Source organism: Nerophis ophidion, linkage group LG10 (genome assembly GCF_033978795.1).
Source record: "Nerophis ophidion isolate RoL-2023_Sa linkage group LG10, RoL_Noph_v1.0, whole genome shotgun sequence".
NCBI lineage: Eukaryota > Metazoa > Chordata > Actinopteri > Syngnathiformes > Syngnathidae > Nerophis > Nerophis ophidion.
This window is the reverse complement of record NC_084620.1, coordinates 23,150,122-23,175,725: the sequence shown is the minus strand read 5'-3', so window position 1 is coordinate 23,175,725 and position 25,604 is coordinate 23,150,122. Positions and strand designations below refer to the sequence as shown.

At 39.1% G+C, this 25,604-nt stretch overlaps 1 protein-coding gene across 2 annotated transcripts in view; it reads right to left on the bottom strand.

Annotated features, from left to right (window-relative positions):
* Positions 1-25,604, bottom strand: part of ppp2r5b (protein phosphatase 2, regulatory subunit B', beta) — an 81,058-nt gene that overhangs the window by 33,782 nt on the left and 21,672 nt on the right. The window contains exon 2 of one of the 2 annotated variants that reach the window (XM_061912865.1): positions 23,931-24,306. In XM_061912865.1, the coding sequence (XP_061768849.1) occupies positions 23,931-24,138 (208 nt within the window). In that variant the 5' untranslated portion in view covers positions 24,139-24,306. Of the gene's footprint in view, positions 1-23,930; positions 24,589-25,604 lie in introns of those variants that run through there. The other variant, XM_061912866.1, reaches the window with a different exon arrangement.

The following is a 25,604-nucleotide window of genomic DNA, read 5'->3' as shown; positions in this document are numbered from 1 at the left end:
GACTTTTGTTAATACTTTTTCTTGGTTTTAAGTTAATGGTCGTGCTTTTTAGACGACTGACAACAGTTTGCTGTATTTTACACTTTTTTTGTACAGAGTTTGTTGAAAACAGCCTGAAAAATCACCCTCAGTACAAAAACATGGCTGATGCTCTGCTCTCAAAATGAGACGCTGATAAGTGGAGAACGATAAATACACGGTATTCCATAAAGGTATCCCACAAAACTGTGACGCAGAACAAAACTCTGTCCCAAATGACACGGGCGCTCACCAGCGTTGATCATTTTATTGACATTTGTTGGACATTAGGACTTTTTACTTGCTGCTTTGACTGTTGTGGTGCTAGATGACTAACAACCTTTTAGCGATAATCTAGTTCTGTAATTAACATGTTTTCTTGGAAACTAGTGAACGAGTTGAGTCTTTTGAACGGCTCTTTGAAGTCAACGACAACAACCAAATTCGCAATTGCTAGCCATTCCTTTGAATGCTAATTTCCCACGCTGCTTTCAAAGGAGGGCCACCTGACTGCACTGGATTCACACAGACAAGAAAAAACCCACAAAATGGCCAAGAGTCAAAGGAAATGTAGCAACATTTGGATGCACGTTTCTGGTTCATAGCTTTGGTATGGATTGGTTAAGTAGCATAGTTTGGGTGTACTCACACCAGGTAGGGTAGTACAATTTCACATTCACATGTATACAGTGTGCTCATTCTTACAGTATTTCTATTTGTTTTATACACATAGTGTATTAGACTCATTATTTGTAGGCTATATTTTTTTCTGGATGTTTAAAATGCTCTTATGTGGAAAAGTTTACATTAAATTTGATTTGAATTAGGGCAGCAACGATTAGTCAACAATAAAATTTGTCACTGACCATTATATTTGTCGACAATAATCGTGAGAACATTTAAAATAATGATCTTGCTTTAAAGGGGAACTGCACTTTTTGGGAGAATTTTGCCTTTCATTCACAATCCTTATCAAAGACAAGAACACTTATGTATTTTATTATTGCATTCTAACTCGCAAATAAATGCAAGCAAAAGGTCTACTTACAATGGAGCGAGTAGGGTTCACTCTATTCTGCCTACAAAGCGCTTAAAATAACATCCTAACACTTCTGTCGAGGTTTTATATACATAATGTAAGTACATACGTAATGTAGTAACAGGCACATTCAAAATAACCTCATATTTACGTATTTTGCTCATTTTAAGCAAACGGAGACACATTAATTTCACAGACGCATTACAAAGTCAGCTTTTCACGACAACATCACTAATTACTACTCATTGCAGACTTCATGAGAGCCAACAGATATGATCAAACATCACTTACTGGACAATGTCTGCTCTCACAGAGATGCCGACCGAAGGGATGTTCAGATCTTCCAGTTTAGATGAGAAATTACTCATAATGTGGAACAAAGCAGCTTTTGTGATCTTTTCCGCAATTACCAGGTCTAAATTGGCTGTCAAAGTGTACCAATTTCTCAGTTTGTGTCCATATAATTTTACTATTCAAGTGAGAGGCATGATTCATAATCTCCGAGGCAAGAAAGCAGCTCACCATTTGATGATGTCAATACACCAGCATAAGGAAGTTACCTCTCTCTGAACAATGTGCCGCTAAATGTAGGTCCTTAATGTTAGCGCTTATAATTACTATATCGCTAATACTTTGTTAATATTGTTGCAACTTTTTGGATGGTTATTTATTGGGTTTTATGGTCGCAATAGACACAATTACATCATAGCTCCAATTGGCTGCATTGTAAGTGGACTTATATTTACATTTATTTACGAGATAGACAAAAGACATATGTGTTCTTGTCTCTCATAAGGATTATGAATTATAGGAAAAATTCCAAAAAAGTGCAGTTCCCCTTTTTTATACAAAACTTTGAAAGGAACAACTCTTTAAGTTCTGTCGCCCATCAGAGAGCCATAAAACTAATCTCGATTGGAATACGAGCTTAGTTCCTGTTATTTGTCAGCGTGAGAGCAAGAAAGCAGATTTTATTGACATTCCTTGATGATTACAACTTTTTACTTGATGCTACTCCAATAGCAATGCTTCCTGGAAGACTTTTGCAATCTTGTGATGTTGTAATTTGTTTCCCTCTTGAATTTTTTCAGAAAACTGTATGTAAATCTGCACTGTACAGCCAACATGATGCTCTTACAATGCTAAATGCTAGCACGCCAACGCACTTTGACTATGATAATGCATAATTGTTTTCGTAGGCTATCCAACTAAATTCACTTGAGACAGAGCTAATTGTGCTCTATTTGATGGGCGATAGATGGGTGGATAGAATTTTTGAGCACCGCTAAGGATTTAATTAAAAGCGGGATTGCTTGTTTGTCTCTATTCCTCGTTAGAACTTTCATTTTGGACAATGGGATGGACGCTCATCAGGTGGCTAATGGATAATCTTGCGGCCATGTGTGCCAAGAAACAACAACTAAGTGGAGGCTTACTCTTGTAAAAATGCTCAGCAGTGAAAAAACATCAAGACAAAGACAGCGAAGGAAGGCCGACTCATGGCGAGAGATTAAAAGGTGCACTAAGCCTGTCTTTAAATAATCCAGTGCTTCTAATAATACATGTTGCCACTTCACAAGCAACTATATTAAAAAAATAAACCTTTTGCATGCAATGTGTCTCCTTGCAGTTATATGTAATATCTCCCAGAGTCGCTCTGACAACCTAATGTCCGCTTACTTCCTCCCGATCCTTCCTTCCATGATTCCATCTTTCAATTCCTCCACCCTCTCACTTCCTACCACTCTCTCTCCTCTTAATTGATCTGAGGCAAAAACAAGCCTGTAACCTAATAGCAGCTGGCCTCACCCATGCGTAACACAAAGACACAGATTCACCAAAGACACAACGAAACCATCTTAAGAATAAGCATTGTTAGTGGCGAACAAATAAAATAAAATTAAACGAAAACAATTGCACTTGGCTAATATTGCCATTGCTAGCATGAAAACACTGCAGGTCAGACAGTTTTTTTTTCGCTTAAAGCCATCATGTAGAAACAGGTGTACTGTTAGTTAAAATGTATATTTTATTGATATATATATAGTAAATAGTTTTGTTTTTGTTGAACCTTGAAGATAAACATTGCTAACCGGTAAGCAGGCCTGGACCCTGGACAAGATTAGCTTTGATGCAAACAATTTATCTCCAGATGTTAATATTCAGTTCTCTGCTTGAGGCCAATGTGTAGAAATAGATGTTTTTCATAACTTGTGCTGTTGAAATCTATATGGTAAGCAATATAATAAATGTGGTTAAAAGCTGTTAGTAATAGCAAGGGGGTCAGGTCTGATGCTAACACATCAACTCTAGAAGTTTATATTGAACATTTTCTCTTGTAAAGTCAACATATAGAAAAAGACAGTAAAGGTATAATGTATTGTTAAACAGTATACCAGTACTAATTAATTAAAAACAATACTTACGGCCTTTGAAATATACCTGTATTTTTTTTTCCATCGGCATGTTGTCATGCAGCGGTGACATAAAGCCGAAGCACATGCTAAGTCAATCAATCAATCAATGTTTACTTATATAGCCCTAAATCACTAGTGTCTCAAAGGGCTGCTAAGTGTGTTTAAAAGCACACACGGAGCGCATACAAGCAGAAACAATGTGAGAAAGAAAAATGGCCAAAAAGAGCAATTTTACTGGTTAATAAAGGGGATGCATGGAGTGCAATCGAGGTATCTGTCACGCCTATGGTTTATGTTTTGTTTTGGTCATGCTATGTTTAGTTTTTTGGACATTTAGTTCTGTTTTGCATTTCCTTGTGTGTCTTACCGTGCCAACTGATTTAGTTTTCTGTCATGTCTGATAATGAGGTTTGTATGGCCATATTACCCTGAGCATCCCCAATCTCATCTGTTCTCAAAGCTAAGCAGTGTCTGGCTTGGTTAGTACTTGGATGGGAGACTGTCTAGGAATACCAGGTGCTTTTGACCTTTGGACTCTAAGTTCCTTTTTTTTTCACTCCCTGTTTTGTTACCATGACGACCAATCAGTTCACCTGTCTTGTCTCACACCTGTTTTCACTTATCATGTTCATTATTTAAGGCACAGTTTACCAGGTAGTCAGTCTGGCAACATCACCTCATTCACGCCCTTGATTATCTGCTTCATGCCTTGCAATGCTGTCCATTTTGTCCACGTAAGTTTTTGTTATTCATGCCACTGCGCAAGTGTTTTTGTTTCATGTTTGTAGTTTATAGCCTTTGTGCTAGTCTTTTGTTTCATAGCCCAGTTTTTTGTACCGTCATTGTGCGCGCTTTTTGTTGGTTCCTGTTTTTAGTTTGTGTTAAAATAAAGATGTCTTTACCTTCACGCCATTTCCACTCCATTCGCTTTGCACCTCGGGAAAACAAACCAAGACCAAGTCCAAGCCTGACAGTATCGAGGTATTTGGGCTTCAGAACTATTGATAAAAGGGACAATTTAAATACTTAAGCGAAGTGCTGCAAGCGGTGCTTTGAAACATGCTTCGCCGAAGGTGACAATACAGTATTACCACCTTTGCTTCAAACTTCCGTAGGTAAACATCTAAACATTCAGACTTGTACAATGAGTTTAAAAAGTGACAGGTAGTGTGGTTAATTAGCTCACCTGCTGTGCGCATGTAGATACATGGACATATCAATATAGAAAAAAGAAGAAAAAAAATATGTATGTGTGGGAAAAATCACAAGACTACTTCATCTCTACAGAACTGTTTGAGGGAACCCCTCATGAAACAGTTCTGTATATTGCGCTCTACCACGGTATCAAGCACTATTATCTGGATAATCAAATTAATATATATATATATATATATATATATATATATATATTAGGGGTGGGCAAATTAATGTGTTAATTATGAGTTAACTCATCAATCTATTAACGCCGACAATTATTTTATCGCACATTTGCTTATGTTGTTTACATGCTTTTATTTTAACGCCTTTTCTTAACAAGATTGCGACGCCCGGACGGGCTTCGACGTCGAGGGGCTCTTGGTAAAGATGGAACATTTGGCAAAAATACCGGACAATTCTGCAAATTTCATGGCTGGCTTACAGCGTGGTCCCTCCGGGATCACTTACAACCGCTAGACAATTCTGAATGTGGATAGATCGGGCCGTTTTGGACTGAATGACGGCGTGCTTGCTAGACCGGCTAGCTAGCATGGGAATACTTTGCCGGCTACATCCAGCGGCCTGTGAAGCAGCGGAGTATATGTATTGTCTGTCTATTTATGAATAATGCAGACGAGGAGTGTTGGCTGAGTTATTAACGTTTGCTTTCAGAGCGTGCATATCACAACATACAAGATGCCGTCATGGCGACACAACCTATACCGGGCTACAGCGCATGCTCGTCACTCCTGTTGCATGCTGGGTAGGGTAGTTCTTTTATTCCCTGGTTCATAACATCACAATATAGTACCATGTATATAATGTGTTCAGTTTATCAAAGCACCAAGCAAACAATCGGAAAATTCCCATCATATCAATTCCTAGATATGGTCATAATTATTTTAAGTGCACTACGCAGAATAAACACAACATCATTAATGTTGCTACTACGGATAAGCCCACTACCTATAATATAGGTTTTTTAAACATAAGATACCTGATAAAAAAAAATCTTTCTGCTGTTACCTCAGAAATTGCCTGTTCAGATGTTATGATTGTGGCTCAGAGATTTGTATGTAGATTATATTTATTTTCCATAACAAACAGGATAACTTAAATACCCTGGCAGTGGTAGTAATAAGCTTAAATGTTTGTATTTAAATTTTTTGAGTTGATTTTCAGAAAATATGCTATTTAACTGCTACTGTTTAACAAGGACTGATTTAAATTGTGTTTGCACAACAAATGTTTTGGCGCTTTTGTTCATGTGGGAGAATATTCCAATAAAGGTGCACTACACACTACTTTTGAATTCATTATTGGGCTTTGCGTATACAATGCAGTTAATCACGATTAATCGGAGAAATAGTGCGTTTAACTTCGATTAAAATTTTTAATCGTTGCCCAGTCCTAATATATATATATGTGTGTGTATTAGGGTTGCAACAACTAATAGATTAAATCGATTAAAATCGATTATAAAAATAGTTGGCGATTAATTTAGTCATCGATTCGTTGGATGTGTGCAATGCACATGTGCGTTTCTTTATTTTTATTTTTTAAACAATTTTATTTTTTTTCCCCCTAAACCTTTATTTATAAACTGCAACATTTACAAACAGCTGCAAAACAATAATCAAAATAAGTACAAAAACAGTACAAAACAGCGCCAGGGCGGCGCAGAGGATAAGTCTCATGAGGTAGCAGTGAGCCAGCCGATGATGTGTCATGTGCAGCTCACGTGACCATGCCGTAACCTTTGTTTGGAAATGTTCGTAAAATGGCGGAGGGAAACAGTACGGATAGTTCAGCGGTGAAACATCTCGAGGTTATAAAAGTGTACGACCTAAGTCGTCAAAAGTGTCGGAACACTTTATTTTAAAGCAGGGGTCTCAAACATGGGGGCAAATTGCGGCCCGCGAGACGTTATTTTGCAGTCCTCACTTTGATATGACAATTTAACATTAGTGCGGCACGCGAGTTTAATATGAACGCCGCTTGACAGCGTCCTACTTGCCAACGTTCCCAATTTTCCCGGGAGACCCCTGAAATCAACATTATTCAGGGAGCGCAATGATGGCACGGTCTTTAGCACTATATCTTGCATCTGGCCGTGTGCACGTTTTCTTTTGCAATACATATTTGATCAACAGCTACACAGGTCACACTGAGGGTGGCCGTAAAAAAAACTTTAAAACTGTTAAAAATATGTGCCAGAATGTGAACCCACACCAAACAAGAATGACAAACACATTTCGGGAGAACATCAGCACCGTAACACAACATAAACACAACAGAACAGATACCTAGAATCCCATTCAGCCCTAACTCTTCCGGACTACAATATACACCCCCTCGCTACCACCAACACCCCATCCCTCCACCCTCCCAACTTGCGCCGGTTGAGGTGGTGCATATTTTAGCCCGGGAGTTAGGGCTGCAAGGTGTTCTGGGTATTTGTTCTCTTGTGTTTAAGTTGTCTTAGGGTGCGGATGTTCTCCCAAAATGTGTTTGTCATTCTTGTTTGGTGTGGGTTCACAGTGTGGCGCATATTTGTAACAGTCTTAAATTTGTTTATACGGCCACCCTCAGTGTGACCTGTGTGGCTGTTGACCAAGTACGTCTGGCAGCCACTTATGTTGTCTTGCACAAGTCTCATACAACAAGTTACAGAGCAGTCACGTTGGTTGTGTGATGTAAAAGCGTGCACGATGACAAGTTGTAAAGCAGTAGTTCTCTTTTCGGGGGCACGCGTAACGCTGGGGGTACTTGAAGGTATGCCAAGGGACAAGTGAGATTTAAGAAAAATATTCTAAAAAATAGCAGCGATTCATAAATCCTTTATAAGTATATACATTGAATAATACTTCAAAAAAATATGATTGTAAGTTTATTAACTATGAAAAGATAAAACAACAATCCAACACTCAGTGTGGACAGCGAGACTTTTTATGGACATGTTCCATAAATATTGATGTTGAAGATTTCTTTTTTTGTGATGACATGTTTAGAATTAAGTTCATGAATCCAGATGGATCTCTATTACAATCCCCAAAGAGGGCACTTTAAGTTGATGATTACTTCTATGTGTAGAAATATTTATTTATAATTGAATCACTTGTTTATTTTTCAACAAATTTTTTTGTTATTTTTATATATTTTTTTCCAAATAGTTCAAGAAAGACCACTACAAATGAGCAATATTTTGCACTGTTATACAATTTAATAAATCAGAAACTGATGACAGAGTGCTGTATTTTACTTCTTTATCTCTTTTTTTCCGACCAAAAATGCTTTGCTCTGATTAGGGGGTACTTGAATTAAAAAAATGTTCACAGTTCACAGTGAAAATAGGTTGAGAACCACTGTTGTAGAGGACGTTAAAGGCAGTGCAGTCACGGCAGCCCTTAATAATGTCGGTCGGGTGAAAATTGGGACAAATTCGGGAGAATGGTTGCACCGGTAGATTGTCGGGAGGTGCACTGAAATTCAGGAGTCTCCCGGAAAAATCGTGAGGGTGGCAAGTATGTTGCTAGGGCGGGAAAGCCATTCATACAAGGCGAATTCATTAAAAAGTGCATGTTAGATTTTTTAAGAAATATTTTTTTGCGGCCCAGCCTCACCCAGTTTCTGCATCCTGTGGCCCCCAGGTAAATTGAGTTTGAGACCCCTGCTTTAAAGACTTCAAAGACGACATTTCCTGCAAAACGAGCAGCATGGACCTCGCGTACGTGGCACGAAGGACAACAGTGCTTCGGCAGCAGCTCAAGAGGAAGCATGTTGGATCCATGGATGAAGAAAAAAACTCACGGCAGGTAACTTTTTAAGTCCATAGTCCGAGTACATTGAGCCGTTGTGTCCATCAATGTGTGTTTTTTTTAATATGTTGTTAACGAGATTTTTTTTAAGGCAATAAATGGTCAGAAATATCTCAGGTTGGTTTCATAATGGATCAATGTAGCTCTATAATATTTGAGTGACGCTTTAGTAATATAAACGTTATGAAGGTGCTGGAATATTTCATGCTATTATTCACAGGTACTCTAAAATGAATCCTTTATTGTTCACAACAGAAACGTGTACAATATCTGATTCAGTTCTGAGCTGATGAGTTACATTTCTGTGTTATTATTGTTGTATGCTGCATCTCCAATGTCCATTTATTTCATTTAGCTTTTTTTTAATGTGGTGGTGTAATTAGATGGATAGATAGATAGATAGATAGATAGTACTTTTATTGATTCCCTTCAGGGAGTTTCCTCAGGAACATTTAAATTCCAGCAGCAGTGTACAGAATTGACATCGAATTTAAAAAGTAAATAACGGGGGTGTAAATGGAAACAAATATATATATATAACAATAAGAATAAAAATAAAAAAGTAAAAATAACAATATAACAAGAAAAACTAGGCAGCAGTGATCATGATATGAAAAAATTTGCCTTTTACATCAGAAATTATTAAATAAATCAACTAAGTATGTATTGAGTTACATGTAAATGTTGCTACTATGTACACTCATGATATGGTTTCTCTCATTTCAGAAAGAAACAAGCCAGCTATTAGCGACTTCGTACAAAGGAAGGTGTGCACACCTAAGCAAGCGGCTGCATCGACTGATGCTATCCAGAATATGTTGCTAACTATCAATGGTGGAGGATGACGGTTTCAGAAAAATTATTTACGTCCTCAACCCTGGTTACACTCTTCCTTCGAGGACCCATTTTACGAAACTGATGGAGAGGAAGTATGAGCAGACATTTAAAGCTGTGTAAACTGACATTGAAGCTACCCAGAAGAAAATTGTTCTGACCACTGATGTGTGGACAAGTGTAGCCACGGAAGCCTACCTCGGCAATACATGCCACTACATTGGAGATGAATGGAACATGAAGTCAATCTGCCTTACGACCATGCCACTAGAGGAAAGACGTTCAGCATCCAACATTGCAGAATGGTTGGAATAGGTAGTAGGCAAGTTTGAAATTCCCCTAAGCAAAATGATTGCTATTGTGCATAACAATTGTGCACTTTATAAAAAAAAAAATTTTTCTAACACTTAAATGATAAATGGGTTGCACATGTATAGTGCTTTTCTACCTTCAAGGTACTCAAAGCGCTTTGACACTACTTCCACATTCACCCATTCCCAAACACATTCACACAATGATGGAGGGAGCTGCCATGCAAAGCGCTAACCATCACCCATCAGGAGCAAGGGTGAAGTGTCTTGCTCAGGGCACAACGGACGTAACGAGGTTGGTACTAGGTGGGGATTGAACCAGGGACCCTGGGGTTGCGCACGGCCACTCTTTCAACTGCGCCACTTGCCTTGTTACTGTTATGTTTGGCAAGTCGAAAGGACATAGTGCCAGTATGCGTTGTTTTAAAATAAAGTATTGGAAAGGATAGAAATGTGGTTTGTCTTTTTTATCCGATTATTAATCGATTGATTGAAGTAATAAACGACAGATGAATGGATTATCAATTTAATCGTTAGTTGCAGCCCTAATATTTATATATATATATGTAGAGAGAGAGAGAGAGCGAGAGAATGTGTCTTTATACACATACATGTGAGTATATATACATATATATATATATATATATATGTATATATATTACATATATAAATTAACATATATAACAGCACCCCCGCGGCCCCAAAAGGACAAGCGGTAGAAAATGCAAATGTTTTATATATATATATATATATATATATATATATATATATCAGGGGTGCAACGGTTCGTGTATTTGTATTGAACCGTTTCCATATGAGTTGGGAAATTGTGTTGGATGTGAATATAAACGGAATACAATGATTTGCAAATCATTTTCAACCCATAATCAGTTGAATATGCTACAAAGACAACATATTTGATGTTCAAACTGATAAACTTTTTTTTGGGCAAATAATCACTAACTTTAGAATTTGATGCCAGCAACACATGACAAAGAAGTTGGGAAAGGTGGCAATAAATACTGATAAAGTTGAGGAATGCTCATCAAACACTTATATGGAGTATCCAACAGGTGTGCAGGCTAATTGGGAACAGTTAGGTGCCATGATTGGGTATAAAAGCAGCTTCCATGAAATGTTAAGTAATTCACAAACAAAGAAGTGGTGAGGGTCACCACTTTGTAAGCAAATTGTCGAACAGTTTTAGAACAACATTTCTCAACGAGCTAATGCAAGGAATTTAGGGATTTTACCATCTACGGTCTGTAAAATTCTCAAAAAGTTCAGAGAATCTGGAGATATCACTGCACGTAAGCGATGATATTACGGGCTTTTGATCCCTCAGGCGGTACTGCATCAAAAACCGACATCAGTGTGTAAAGGATATCACAACATGGGCTCAGGAACACCTCATAAAACCCCTGTCAGTAACTACAGTTGGTCGCTACATATGTAAGTGCAAGTTAAAGCTCTACTATGCAAAGCCAAACCCATTTATCAACAATATTCTGAAACGCTGCCGGCTTGGCTTGGCCCGAGCTCACCTAAGATGAACTGATGCAAAGTGTAAAGGTGTTCTGTGGTCTGATGAGTCCACGTTTCCAAATTATATTTGGAAACAGAGGATGTGGTGTCCTCTAGAAAAAAGAGGAAAATAACCATTTGTATTGTTATAGGCGCAAAGTTCAAAAGCCAGCATCTGTGATGGTATGGGGGTGTATTAGTGTCCTAGGCATGGGTAACTTACACATCTGTGAAGACACCTTTAATGCTGAATAGTCCATACAGGTTTTGGAGCAACATGTATTGTCATCCAAGCAACGTTATCATGGACGCCCCTGCTCATTTCAGCAAGACTAGTGTTACAACAGCGTGGCTTCGTAAAAAACGAGTGAAGGTACTTTCCTGAACCTCCTGCAGTCCAGACCTGTCTCCCATCGAAAATGTGTGGCGCATTATGAAGCGTAAAATATGACAGCGTAGACCCCGGACTGTTGAACGACTGTGACTCTACATAAATCAAGAATGGGAAAGAATTCCACTTTCAAAGCTTCAACAATTAGTTTCCTCGGTTCCCAAACGTTTATTGAGTGTTGTTAAAAGAAAAGGTGATGTAACACAGTGGTGAACATTCCCTTTCCCAACTACTTTGGCACGTGTTGCAGCCATGAAATTCTAAGTTAACTATTATTTGCAAAACATAAATTAAGTTTATGAGTTTGAACATCAAATATGTTGTCTTTGTAGTGCATTCAATTGAATATGGGTTGAAAAGGATTTGCAAATCATTGTATTCCGTTTATTTTTACATCTAACACAATTTCCCAACTCATATGGAAACGGGGTTTATATATTTATTTATATATATATATATATACATAGATAATATACATACATATACAAATACATATATATACATACACATTCATATACATACATATTCATAAATATATATTTTCATCCATACACAAATACATATATATACACATATTTATATACATACATTTACATACATATATATATATATATATATATATATATTTACACATATACACATATATTTATATACATACATATATATATTCATACATATACATATATTCATACATATATATATATATATATATATATATATATATATATATATATATATATATATATATATATATATATATATATTCCAAGATGGCGGCGCCCGGAAGGGCTGCGTCCTCGAGGGACTCTTGCTAAAGATGGAACATTTGGCAGAAATACCGGACAATTCCACAGACTTTATGGCTGGCTCACATCGTGGTCACTCCGTGATCACGTACGACCGCCAGACACTTCTGGATGTGGACATATCGGGCCGTTTTGGACTGATAAACGCGTGCGTGCTAAACATGCTAACTAGCATGGGAATACGTCGGCGGCTACATCCAGCGGCCTGTGAAGCAGGGGAGTATAGTAGCAGCGGGGGCCGTCTACGGAGCAGACGCCAGCGGTGTGATCGGAAACGCAGATGTCGAGCGGGGCTAAAAACAAAGCAGAAGGCTAATCCCCACAGAACACCACTTCCCTCCATCCTGCAGCCGCATTTAAATGGAAAATGCGAGACTACTGGTCTGGGTAAGGAGTCAGTTAAATTAGAACACGTTTTTTCTGCTTTGAGTGTTTCAGAGTTGGACATGTGTTTTACTGAGGTGGCTAACTATGATGCGTGCAGTTTATCAAAGCAACAAACAAACAATCGGAAAATCCCCGTTACTGAGGTGGCTAACTATGATGCGTGCAGTTTATCAAAGCAACAAACAAACAATCGGAAAATCCCCGTTACTGAGGTGGCTAACCATGATGCGTGCAGTTTATCAAAGCAACAATCAAACAATCGGAAAATTCCTGTCGTATCAATTCCTAGATACGGTCGTAACTATACTAAATGCACTGGGCATAATAAACACAACATTATTAATATTGCTACTACGGATAATTTGATCAAAAACTCCCTAAAACAGCCCACTACCTATAATATAGGTTTTTTAAACATAAGATCATTGTCTCCTAAAACGTTGTTAGTTAATGATATCATCAGAGACAACAATCTTAACGTCATCGGTCTCAGCTAAACCTGGCTTAAACCAAACGACTTTTTTGCGCTAAATGAGGCATGTCCTCCTAACTTTACACATGCGCATATTGACCGTCCGCTTAAAAGGGGTGGGGGGGTCGCACTAATATACAACGAAAACTTTAACCTTAGTCCTAACATAAATAATAAATATAAATCGTTTGAGGTGCTTACTATGAAGTCTGTCACACCGCTGCCTCTACACCTGGCTGTTATCTACCGCCCCCCAGGGCCCTATTCGGACTTTATCAATGAATTCTCAGAGTTCGTTGCTGAGCTAGTGACACACGCCGATAATATAATCATAATGGGGGACTTTAATATCCATATGAATACCCCATCGGACCCACCGTGCGTAGCGCTCCAGACTGTAATTGATAGCTGTGGTCTCACACAAATAATAAATGAACCCACGCATCGCAACGGTAATACGATAGACCTAGTGCTTGTCAGGGGTATCACCGTCTCCAAAGTTACGATACTCCCGTATACTAAAGTATTGTCCGATCATTACCTTATAAAATTCGAGGTTCAGACACATATTCGTCAAACTAATAATAATAATAACTGCTATAGCAGCCGCAACATTGATACGGCCACAACGACAACTCTTGCTGACCTACTGCCCTCGCTAATGGCACCATTCCCAAAGTATGTGGGCTGTATTGATAACCTCACTAACAACTTTAACGACACCCTGCGCGAAACCATTGATAACATAGCACCGCTAAAGTTAAAAAAGGCTCCAAAAAAGCGCACCCCGTGGTTTACAGAAGAAACTAGAGCTCAGAAATTATTATGTAGAAAGCTGGAACGCAAATGGCGCACGACTAAACTTGAGGTGCACCATCAAGCATGGAGTGATGGTTTAATAACTTATAAACGCATGCTTACCTTAGCTAAAGCTAAATATTACTCAAATCCCATCCACCGTAATAAAAACAATCCTAAATTTTTGTTTAGTACGGTAGCATCGCTAACCCAACAAGGGACCCCTTCCAGTAGCTCAACCCACTCAGCTGATGACTTTATGCAATTCTTTAGTAAAAAAATTGAAGTCATTAGAAAGGAGATTAAAAACAATGCGTCCCAGCTACAACGGGGTTCTATTAACACTGATACGATGGTATATACGGCGGATACTGCCCTCCAAAATAGTTTCTCTCGTTTTGAGGAAATAACATTAGAGGAATTGTTACAACGTGTAAATGGAATAAAACAAACAACATGCTTACTTGACCCTCTTCCTGGGAAACTGATCAATGAGCTCTTTGTATTATTAGGTCCATCAGTGCTAAATATTATAAACTTATCACTCTCCTCGGGCACTGTTCCCCTAGCATTCAAAAAAGCGGTTATTCATCCTCTTCTTAAAAGACCTAACCTCGATCCTGACCTCATGGTAAACTACCGACCGGTGTCTCACCTTCCCTTTATTTCAAAAATCCTTGAAAAAATTGTTGCGGAGCAGTTAAATGAACACTTAGCGTCTAACAATCTATGTGAAACCTTTCAATCCGGTTTCAGGGCAAATCACTCCACGGAGACAGCCCTCGCAAAAATGACTAATGATCTATTGCTAACGATGGATTCTGATGCGTCATCTATGTTGCTGCTCCTCGATCTTAGCGCTGCTTTCGATACCGTCGATCATAATATTTTATTAGAACGTATCAAAACACGAATTGGTATGTCAGACTTAGCCCTGTCTTGGTTTAACTCTTATCTTACTGATAGGATGCAGTGTGTCTCCCATAACAATGTGACCTCGGACTACGTTAAGGTAACGTGTGGAGTTCCCCAGGGTTCGGTCCTTGGCCCTGCACTCTTCAGCATCTACATGCTGCCGCTAGGTGACATCATACGCAAATATGGTGTTAGCTTTCACTGTTATGCTGATGACACCCAACTCTACATGCCCCTAAAGCTGACCAACACGCCGGATTGTAGTCAGCTGGAGGCGTGTCTTAATGAAATTAAACAATGGATGTCCGCTAACTTTTTGCAACTCAACGCCAAAAAAACGGAAATGCTGATTATTGGTCCTGCTAGACACCGAACTCTATTTAATAATACAACTCTAACATTTGACAACCAAACAATTAAACAAGGCGACACGGTAAAGAATCTGGGTATTATCTTCGACCCAACTCTCTCCTTTGAGGCACACATTAAAAGCGTTACTAAAACGGCCTTCTTTCATCTCCGTAATATCGCTAAAATTCGCTCCATTCTGTCCACTAAAGACGCTGAGATCATTATCCATGCGTTTCTTACGTCTCGCCTCGACTACTGTAACGTATTATTTTCGGGTCTCCCCATGTCTAGCATTAAAAGATTACAGTTGGTACAAAATGCGGCTGCTAGACTTTTGACAAGAACAAGAAAGTTTGATCACATTACGCCTGTACTGGCTCACCTGCACTGGCTTCCTGTGCACTTAAGATGTGACTTTAAGGTTTTACTACTTATGTATAAAATACTACACGGTCTAGCTCCATCCTATCTTGCCGATTGTATTGTACCATATGTCCCGGCAAGAAATCTGCGTTCAAAGGACTCCGGCTTGTTAGTGATTCCCAAAGCCCAAAAAAAGTCTGCGGGCTATAGAGCGTTTTCCGTTCGGGCTCCAGTACTCTGGAATGCCCTCCCGGTAACAGTTGGAGATGCCACCTCAGTAGAAGCTTTTAAGTCTCACCTTAAAACTCATTTGTATACTCTAGCCTAAGGTTCTCATAGTCATTATTGTCACCGACGTCCCACTGCGTCATTATTGTCACCGATGTCCCACTGGGTGTGAGTTTTCCTTGCCCTTATGTGGGCCTACCGAGGATGTCGTGGTGGTTTGTGCAGCCCTTTGAGACACTAGTGATTTAGGGCTATATAAGTAAACATTGATTGATTGATTGATATATATTCATACATATACATATATATATGTATATAAAATAATCACTATTATATTGATTGATATTGTAATCACGATTTATTACAGGATTATTCATTTTTTGAAAACATGAGTATTTATTGTACCACCAAAACTCAACTTTCAATATAGTTAAAATATAAATTAGTAACGATTAACCACAACAAGTAAAATAATAATTATAACAATAAATTTAAGTAACAATCGCAATATAAAAAACATTAAAATTACGTTTTTACGCTTTGATTGGTTTTTGTTCCATTTTTTACCTTTTACACTTACTCTACCACCACAGAGTGTGTGCTTTTTGTGTAAAAAAAAATTGCATTAAATGTTTGTTAATTAAATGCAAAATCTCTCACACTTATTGGTGCAAAACCTTTTTGGCCAATTTTGACCAGTGTTTTTTGTCAAAGCATAATTGCGTAACTTATCAATAAGTGTTTGAAGGTCATTATACTTGTGTAAGGTACTTTTTTGAAACCTTTAATTTGTTAGCTCAGTTAGACCGGATGTTAGTGTAAAGTGGGAAGTGTGCTGCTCTTCTCAGCTTGACGCGTGAAGGCAAGTTGAGGCTGTTAAAAAAAAAAGAGAGAAAGAGAACCTCTCAAGTTGCGACTGCTGTCGTGTTTATAAGTTGATCTTGTATTTATGATGTCATTCACAACAACACAAGCAGATGAGACGTGTTGTGGGTGTATGGATTGTTCTTGTTAGTTTTAGCTTTATAATTTAGTCGCTGTTTCAAGTGACCACCTTGACATTGTTAAGGATGAGGCAGTTGCAGGTTCAGGGGATGAATGAGTGGTCCCGAACACATTATTTTCCCAAACAAATGTTCCCAATGACAGCATTTCACTCACATTTATGTCGATATCAATGATATTCCGCACTTAATAGCTGACAATTCTGTGACTCAGTCCGCTGTCACGTCAATGTACAAATCCTATGCCCTTTTGTTTTGTTGAGTTAAATGATTATCATTATTTTTTTCGCCACTCATTTGCTCCTCATCAGTTCCACTGATACAAGTTCTGGAATTTGCATGCAAGTTGCACGGCCCATTTATCGTTTTTTTATATACGGTAAATAAAGAAGTGTTGGTGGAAAGTTGATGCTAAACATTGCTAACGGGCTAGCCGGCCCGGAGTCAAGCATCTACCGCTAGCAGGTTTGCCTATTTTTCTAACAGGAAGCAGTTTCTTGTTTTAAACTCTTTATGGAGGGACTGACTTTGTGAGTGAATAAACCTTTTTTTTTTTTTATTTAGATTCCAAATCCAAGGTAAATACGATTTTGGATAAAGCAATAACCAAGATAGCCCAAGCAAGCAGGTTAGTTCGGATTCAACGCACAGTTTTCCCCTGAATGCTGATTAGCAGTGGAACGACGCCCGCATGGCGACTGACGTTTTACGTTTTTATTCAAGTCAATGTGTTCAGTTTCCACCACTGCGGAACGGCACCGACATGTCGGTGACATTCCCTTTTTTCCCATGAAGCATTTTCTTGTTTAAAACTGTTTATGGAGGGACTCACTTTGTGAGTGAAGTTTTTTTTCCAAATCCAATGCAAATCTGATTTTGTAAAATTGAATGTGACATTTTAAAAGATGGTCGACGTCCTTTTTTTACGAAGATCATCAGTGCCACATTCTGTTTGATTTTAAGGGGCGGACAGTCTTTAAGATTTTATAAGGTGCATGCATGACGGAATATTTGTTTGCTAATCCCTTCATTGTTACGTTGTATAAGGGAAGGAAAAAAATGACCTATTTTGGAGCGTGGCACTGCACGCAAGCTGTGGTGTTTTTCTGTTGTGAAAAGGCAGCAAAACAAACATTTTTTTGACCTGTTTAACAGCAGTTGTATACGTTAATTCATTATGAAGCGTCACAGTAGAGAAGACTTGCAAAGTATCTCTATTTGAAGCATTTTTAAAAGTGCCAAACATAATCTTTGTTCAACTAAAACAATCCAAAAGCTGATTACCTGTATTGATTCGACACAAATCGCAGGCTTTATTCATACAGTATGTATTTATTAAACCATAGCACTGTTTTTGGAATAACTTCCTGTTCCTCCCGATTCACTCACTACTGTTACGCCTGTTCGGCATTGTGGTGCCGGGTTCGATTCAATCGAGGATTCGTCAAAACGAAGAACACAACAAAGGTAAGATATAACCAATTTATATTAATAATTATTTGCAACAAAAAAAAATGTATCAGTTTGAACATCAAATCTGTTGTCTTTTAAACATATTCAACTGAATATGGGTTGAAAACGATTTGCAAATCATTGTATTCCGCATATATTAACATGTAACACAATTTCCCAACTCATATGGAAACGGGGTTTGTACCTGCTTCAGTATATTCCATCTCATTTTTATTTCGAAGTCCGAATTCTTATTCCTATTTCGAGTCCGAATTAAGCCGTCATTCTACATTTCCTTAGCTACCTTCTTAAAGGCCTACTGAAACCCACTACTACCGACCACGCAGTCTGATAGTTTATATATCAATGATGAAATCTTAACATTGCAACACATGCCAATAGGGCCGGTTTAGTTTATTAAATTACAATTTTAAATTCCCCGCGGAGTTTCTTGTTGAAAACGTCGCGGAATGATGACGCGTATGATGACGCGTGCACGTGACGTCTCGGGTTGTAGCGGACATATTAGCCCAGCACCACACACGGCTAAAAGTTGTTTCTTTTCATCGCATAATTACACAGTATTTTGGACCTCTGTGTTGCTGAATCTTTTGCAATTTGTTCAGTTAATAATGGAGACTATAAAAAAGAATGTTGTTGGTGGAAAACGGTGGATTGCAGCAGCCTTTAGCACCGAGACACAGCCGGTTTTTCTTTGTTGTGAAGCTTTAACACAGAGCGGTCAAGCGAACATGTTTCTCTATGTCAACCAGCAAGTTTTTGGATGGGAAAATTGTGATATTAAGTCAGCTCTTACCGGAGACTTCAGTGGATTATGGGACCTCCTCATGTAGCTGTCAAAAAGGCATCTGTGATCTTGGCTCCTCCATGGCTTCTCTCTGAGACACTGGCGTTCACCGCAGCCATCCGACTTTCAGGTATGAGTTTAGAATCTCACTAAAACACTATTAAAACAATAAGCAGATAAGGGATTTTCCAGAATTATCCTAGTAAATGTGTCTAATTACATCTGTACATCTGAAACGCTACCGCTGCCGCCGCCCAGAGCGGTCGCTTTTTCTTTTCTTTTGTTTTTTTTTAGTGCCTCACTCTAACTTTCCTCATCCACGAATCTTTCATCCTCAAATTAATGGGGAAATTGTCGTTTTCTCGGTCCGAATAGCTCTTGCTGATGGAGGCTATGATTATAAACAATGTGAGGATGTGATGAGCCCTACAACCGTGACGTCACGCGCACATCGTCTGCTACGTCCGGTAAAGGCAAGGCTTTTTTATTTGCGACCAAAAGTTGCGAACTTTATCGTCGATGTTCTCTACTAAATCCTTTCAGCAAAAATATGGCAATATCTCAAAATGATCAAGTATGACACATAGAATGAACCTGCTATCCCCGTTTAAATAAGAAAATCTCATTTCAGTAGGCCTTTAAATAAATCTCTGCTTCTTTTGTTCTACCATAGATGCACTTCGAAATGGTCTGTTCTTTTAATTTGTGAAGCAAATAAACAGTCTCCTCTTCATTACAGTTGGTGCTGTGTTATTATTGAATGGTATCTGCTTCCGGAATGTATCTCGCACACTGAGACTGGCACATGCACCCCCCCCCCCCCACCCCCCCCCCTGCTTAATACCGGTGTGTTAGTCCGAATTTTCAAAAAACGAACACGATCGGATGAAGGTGTTTTCATGGGCTGTGGGAGGCTTATTTAAAGCTGAACTATTTGTGAAGTTGGATTAATTTAGTGCATGGACACCTACTGACTGATTCCTAATTTGAACTCTGTGTTTGGGAACAAGTGGAAAACATGGCCGGCCAGGAAAATAAGAGACATTCTAGCCTGTAGAAATTGCATTTTAATGTTTGTTTAAGTGACTTCTATATGTTAGCAAAACCACAAATACTATAATACAAGTTGATTGTAAAGGTGTGTGACCACTAAACCTTGGTGAATATCTGGATAAAGGTGCACATCCAGGAGTTTTTTCCAAAGCCACTTAAAAGGGAACGGCACTTTTCTATTTTTATTTTGCCAAATCATTCACGATTCTTTTATATTCACATGTTTTTCTTTTTTAATGCATTCTAAATAGTGAATAAACATGATCAAAAGTCAGCTTAAAATGGAGCCAATGTGAGTGGCTCTATTCTGCCTAGAAAGCCATCCAAAAAACCTACATCAAGGTTTTATATTCATGATGTAAGTATATACGTAATGTAGTAACGGGCACATAATAACATTTAGTATTTACATATTTTGCTCAATATAAGCATACGCGGCACATTAATTTAAAAAAGGCATCAAAACTTTCACTTTTTTCTTCAACAATGTCACTGATTATTACTCACAGCAGACATCATGAGAGCCAACAGAATATAATAAAACATCACTTACTGTACAATGTCTGCTGTCATTAGGATGTCGACTAATAGATTATTGTTATATTCCCATTCAGATGAAGAATGACTCATAATCCTCACAAGAAAAGAGGGGTGCAACCAAGCGCCTTTTTGTTTTTTTCTCACCTTGTCAGGTCTAAATTGGCTGCCAAAGAAGATCAACTTGTCAGATTATGTCCTCAACCCTCTACTATCAAGGTGAGAGACATGATTTATGATTTAGAATAAACTTTTAAAGCACCGAGGCAAGAAAGCAGCTCACCTGTTGGTGATGTCTACATTGGGACACAAGCTAATGATCATGGTGCTGCTATAAATAGTTTGCCTGAGTTAGCGCTTATAATAACAATATCACTAATACTTGGAGAATATTCAGGTCACAAAATGTATGGGCGGAATAAAGGACCTCCCATCGGCTCCGTTCTAAGCTGACTTTTATATACCCGGAAGAATACATTAAAAGAAATACATCCCTCGTCATGTATTTCATAATGAACAATAGGCAAAATTACAAAAAATGTGCAGTCTCCCTTTAAGTTCCTCCTGAAAACAAAGTGGTCACATGTACTATATTTACAGTCAAGTCACAACAGTACATATTGTTGTTGTTGTTTAATCATGTGACTCTTAATAACATGTGCAGCGCCCCTGTGGTTTGTGGTGAAAAAGCTTTGTAAGACATGCTAGCATACATGTAATACAGATATAATCGTTTTATCATCATAACAATAATGGTCAATGACTTACAGTATGGTCCATTAGTTCTTTGTGAAGATTTACTGAGCCGTCGATCCATTAATGCAGTGGTTCTAAAAGTTTTTTCACCAAGTACCACCATAATGAGCAACATTAAAATACAGTAGCGTAGTAGGCCTAAATATTCATTAAAACAAGGTAGAGGTTTTATCCAACAATTATCTTTAAACTTTTTGGCCACTGTAACATTACACACAGTTTGAACAGTGACACTTTGTTTGATCATTTAATTAAGTGACTATTTGGCGTACCACGAGATGGAGCCTGTCTACCAAAGTTTGAGAATCACTGCATTAATGCATTCACCAAAAGTCAGCCACTGCCGTTTTCTAATCAGCGTTTTTTTTAAGTATACTGTGGGTATCTACTGATAACCTGAAATGTTAAAAACCAGGAATTAAACATGTAAATACCTTTTATTCATTCACATTGTTCATCAGTGGGGCGGTATAGCTCGGTTGGTAGAGTGGCCGTGCCAGCAACTTGAGGGTTGCAGGTTCGATTCCCGCTTCCGCCATCCTAGTCACTGCCGTTGTGTCCTTGGGCAAGACACCTTACCCACGTGCTCCCAGTGCCACCCACACTGGTTTAAATGTAACTTAGATATTGGGTTTCACTATGTAAAGCGCTTTGAGTCACTAGAGAAAAGCGCTATATAAAAAATATAATTCAATTCACAATTATTAATATGTTAAGCTGCACTTTCCATCTTAGCTTTGAATCGGGTGACATACTGTATTTGATGGTTACATTGCCCCAACAAAATAAGCTTGTTTTTCACGCTCATATTCAAAGTGCAGTCATCCCTCGCCTTATTGCTCTTCAAATATTGTGGCTTCCCCAAATTGCTGAAGTTTTTTGAAGCATATTCTACATTTTTTTGGTTCTAAATTAAGAATGTTCAAGCACAAACATCCATCCATGGCTCAATTAAACAAAATGATCAATACGACAGTAGTATTGGCTACGAGATGGGACCAAAACCAATAAGAGCATGCGTTTCAGTATCATGGTCACTGATTGGCTCGGCCTCAAGCAGCATTGTTATATTGATTAAAAGAGTTTAAAGGTGAATAAAATGTGTTACCTGTTTAGAGGGCTCTCATAGTGTTAAAAATCGTATTCAGGAGGTTGTAAACCGTTGTTTTTATGCTCTTGTTATGAAAATATTGCTTTCTAATTACGGATGTTACATTTAGGGTTTTATGCTGCCAATTCTGATCCAATTCATTCCTTGGCTGAGATAGGCCGATACCAATATTGATACCAATCACATGTATTAACTAAATTTTTTTCCTTTTAGTTATGGTGAGTGGAATTGACAGTTTGACAATATCAACACAATATTTATAATATTTCTCATGTTCAACATCGTCCTCCAGTGATGGCACTACTTGAGAATGATACCTAAAATACAAAGAATTGCAGTGTATTTGCCATGATGGAGGTGATTATTATTGGTGTAGAAGAGTGGCTCCACACTGCTTCAGTAGCTGCTTGTCAGCCGCGGGACAAAACTAAATAGTGTCAGCCAGAGGGGATCGGTAATTATGATTGGCAATAAAACGCGTTAATTGGCGTACTTTGTTACAAAAATCAGCCAATACTGATTGAAAGCCGATCAATCAGCACATCCCTATTTATTATCCATGGTTCCTACTTCAAACCAATTAACAGCGATAAACGCAGGACAACTGACTATACTTCCGTTTTTCGAAAAGGACTTTCACAATCCAAACACTTTGAATGCACATACTGTACATTGTTTTTCGTTTAAATGATAAATGGGTTGTACTTGTACAGCGCTTTTCTACCTTCTAGGTACTCAGAGCACTTTGACACTACTTCCACATTTACCCATTCACACACACATTCGCATGGAGGAAGCTGCCATGCAAGGCACTAATCAGCACCCATCAGGAGCAAGGGTGAAGTGTCTTGCTCAGGAAACAACGAGGTTGGTACTAAGTGGGGATTGAACCAGGGACCCTCGGGTTGCGCACGGCCGCTCTCCCACTGCGCCACGCCGTCCCATAAACATTTGTACTGCTCAAAGTCGTACAACAGTAGGAGCATGGCAGGAAGTCGCAATGTTTGCTTGTTGCAACCGCTGACGTATTGGGCAGTGACAGTTACAGCGGGTTGTTGTGCGGTGTGAGAAATTTCAAGTCACTCCTACTAATTGCAGCGCCACCATGTGGTGAAATATAATAGCACGGGCAACAGCGTGTATGGGGTGCATGTTTTCACAAATGTTCACCCTCTTGTGTGTGGCGGTTCAGGAGTTCCACCATGTTTTTTTTTTTTTTTTTTGTCATGGCTGAAATGAGGCTAGTTGGGCCTTGGTGGAGGTCCGCCCAGCAAAGTGTTGGATGCTACATGTACCTAATGAAGTGGCCAGGTGCATGACGAGCTGTTTTTCGGACTGACCTTTGAGGAGGGGCAGAGGTGTGAGCTCCACCTGGGAGCTCTGGTAGCGGAACTGGGACGAGCTGTGGGACCTCCTCTGGCGCACCCTGCGCATGGAGCGCCGCGGGAAGCCGTCCACCTTCTCCGCCGACGGCACCGAAAAGCTAGTGGTGGGCGAGGAGGGGCTGGACGGGGGCAGCTTGGTCGTCTCCATGGCGGGGGACTGCATGGGGGCCCTCTTGGTCGACTGGTGAGGATGGAGGAGGAGGGGGGCAAGGTGAGGTTCTGTCTTGCTCGTTTTTAATCAGCCCTGGCGTGGCCCCCCCTGATGTCCTCCAGACGTTCTCAGGGCGGGAACAAGCCTCACCACACCGTCATGATGCGTCCTGCCGCTCTCCTAAGAAAAACAAAAAACTCGCCGATGAGACAAATTACACCAAAAGAAAAACTCTTTGTGAGACAACAGCAGCCCCTCTTCCTGTGTTTGTTCCGCTCCCGTGTCCGTTATCCGTTATCTGCTCCTCAGACAACCGCTGAGCGAACACCATCAAGCCGCGCGTTGTGAGGGTGCGGGGACCAAACCGGAAGTTTAGCGTTTCATCCTTCAAGACAAAACACCAGGAGGTGGCAAAACTTGTGCGTGGATCACAAGTGAACCGGGGTGTGTTTGATTCAAGCAGAATTGAGTCACCCAGCAGCACCTTCACACACATCGAGTTCAAATAGTTACGTATCCAAAAATGTATCGCGCCGTGCTGTGTTTTACTCTGAAACGAAAACACCGGATGTTGTATGAGCTGCACCTGTGCCTTCAAGGTGGCGCAAAGCAGGAGGCTCCAGCAACACTGCGGATGACGCTATGGGATGTATTTATTTATTTATTTGCTTTTTATTTGAGGCTGTATTCACTCGGCGTGTTTACACTTCGACAGAACGGGGTTTTAAATGATCGCATTGCTAACATGCGCCAGTTGCTGCTCAAGCGCTTTCTTATTTCCCATTGTCCCTCCACTAGCTAGCATGTTTTGTAGCTGGTTGTCTCCGAAGCAAAACAGCTTAACAATGATCAAAATAACATTTAAATCAAACCAAGTGGGCACCATATTAAGGTTGAGGAAACATTTTTTTTAACAATTTTCAACTTTTGTTTTTTGTTGATTTGGTAATTACATACACATTAGGAAATCAAGCCAGAGATCAACTTGAGTTAACAGTTGATTTGGTGTCAATTCAACATCATATTTAGCATGGGATTTTGATCTAAATGTTGATTTTAATGTAATGATTATTTTTAGTACTGATCATTTTCAAATTACATCTTTGCATTCGTTCACTGTTAAAATGTATCAGTATTTTACAGAATTTAACACAACAGTAGTACTAAGTTCAGGGGTCGGGAACCTTTTTGGCTGAGAGAGCCAAGAAGCCAAATATTTTAAAATGTATTTCCCTAAGAGCCATATAATTTTTTTTATAACACTGAATACAACTAAACTCATGCATTTTTAAGTAAGACCAACATTTCCAGAGTATAATAGGTCTCTTATTTCTTTGTAATAACATTGTTATTCTGAAGCTAACTGTGGAGGGGGTGTGGCCTGCGGGCCTGCAGAAAAGCAGGATGTTGCCAGGACCGGCCTCAAAATCAGCGACAGATGCGTAGTTGGCCCACCTGGGCCCTGTTATCTAATCACC